This window comes from Amphimedon queenslandica, unplaced genomic scaffold (genome assembly GCF_000090795.2).
Source record: "Amphimedon queenslandica unplaced genomic scaffold, v1.1 AMPQUscaffold_3352_Cont24651, whole genome shotgun sequence".
In the NCBI taxonomy this organism is placed as follows: Eukaryota; Metazoa; Porifera; class Demospongiae; order Haplosclerida; family Niphatidae; genus Amphimedon; species Amphimedon queenslandica.
In genome coordinates this window covers 1-1,397 of record NW_003556318.1, presented here as the reverse complement: position 1 = coordinate 1,397, position 1,397 = coordinate 1, and the positions used below count along the sequence as shown (strand labels likewise).

Below are 1,397 nucleotides of genomic sequence, written 5' to 3'. Positions count from 1 at the left end.
GAACTGCTACTGTACCTCAGGACCATTTACTGGTAAATACAGTTATGAAACTATCAAGCAAATTAAATAACCAGCATCCTAGACTAATATTATTTACTTACTTATCAAATTATCAAATCAATATACTAATTATCATGTCACATGTTTTATTTATACTTATGACTGAAGCATGCAATATCCATTATAGTACAATTATATATGCCTTACATTTATTTCATATACAGCGCTGTAGTCAATGTGGCGGAAGCTTTAGCACTTGTACTGAGTCTGGTACTGATGGTGCTGGTGTTAGCAATGTTGATTATGTCTTATACATATCTGCTGTTAGTACTGGCTCATGTGCTAATGGTGGGTCTACCATTGCTTTTGCTGGAGCTTGTCAAATGGAAGATGAGTATGACAGGTAATAGGAGAAAGAGGGAGGGGAATGAGGAAGGGAAAGATATCTGAGAGAAAGAAAACGAGTTGGAGAAAAAATTCAAAAAATTTTGTACAGTAAATAATTTGTTGACTTTTTTACACATACATGTAGGCCGATTGCTGGGTACATAAACTTCTGCTCTGGAGGCATTACAAGTGCTAGTAGTGACCTATTCATATTCACTGTGGCTAAGCATGAAGTACTACATGCTTTGGTAAGCTGTCCCATTGTTTTTATTGACACTACAGTACTACATACTTTGGCATTGTCTTTATCTACAACCTGACTTAGCAAGCTAACTCAGCCAACTATCAAAATAATGATTAAATATTATTGCTGCTTAATGTAGGGATTCTCAAACGGTCTGTTTCCATGGTTCAGAGATGAAAATGGTAACCCAAGGACTCCCAGAAATTCAAATGGATTTCCCCCATCAGCTTCAGGAGGGTAAGTGATATAATAATAATTATTATTATGTAAATTCATTTGCTATCATTATTGATAGTGGTTACATGGCTTCCAATAATACGGTTAGAGTGGTCACATATGACGACTGGTGGACAAAGGATGGAGTTGTTAGTAAAACAGTTACTTTGTTAGTTACTCCGAAAGTTGTGGTAAGGAAAATGATATGCCATCATATGATTCATGATAACAATCTTCTACTCTATTACACATTGTATTATCACAGGAAACAGGAAAGATTCATTTTAATTGTAGTTCTCTAGAAGGAGTGCAGTTGGAAGACCAGGGGGGGTCAGGGACAGCACTCTCTCACTGGGAGAGCAGAATATTAGAAGTATAACTGTGACTTAATGGAATCTACTTTAATTTAATTAATGATCATTATTATCTTGTGTATAGAATGAAGCCATGACAGGAATTATTTCAAGCTTTCCTGTATTTTCTAACTTTACATTGGCTCTGCTTGAAGACAGTGGGTAAGGGTTGAAAAAATATAACTGATTAATTCATA

At 35.4% G+C, this 1,397-nt stretch overlaps 1 protein-coding gene across 1 annotated transcript; it reads left to right on the top strand.

Moving 5' to 3' along the window:
- Window positions 1-6: 6 nt before the first annotated feature.
- Window positions 7-1,390, top strand: LOC105316217 (leishmanolysin-like peptidase). The gene is made up of 7 exons (XM_011411035.2): window positions 7-32; window positions 225-403; window positions 533-635; window positions 771-868; window positions 927-1,038; window positions 1,113-1,220; window positions 1,286-1,390. Exons 2-7 carry the CDS (start codon window positions 384-386, stop codon window positions 1,364-1,366), a joined length of 522 nt encoding a protein of 173 aa, XP_011409337.2. The 5' UTR covers window positions 7-32; window positions 225-383; the 3' UTR covers window positions 1,367-1,390.
- The last annotated feature ends 7 nt before the right edge of the window (window positions 1,391-1,397 follow it).

Coding starts and splice junctions, on each gene's coding strand:
- LOC105316217 (XM_011411035.2), top strand. CDS start 384: ATGGAAGATGAGTATGACAG. Junction 404..532: donor ATGGAAGATGAGTATGACAG/GTAATAGGAGAA, acceptor ACATACATGTAG/GCCGATTGCTGGGTACATAA. Junction 636..770: donor ATGAAGTACTACATGCTTTG/GTAAGCTGTCCC, acceptor TGCTTAATGTAG/GGATTCTCAAACGGTCTGTT.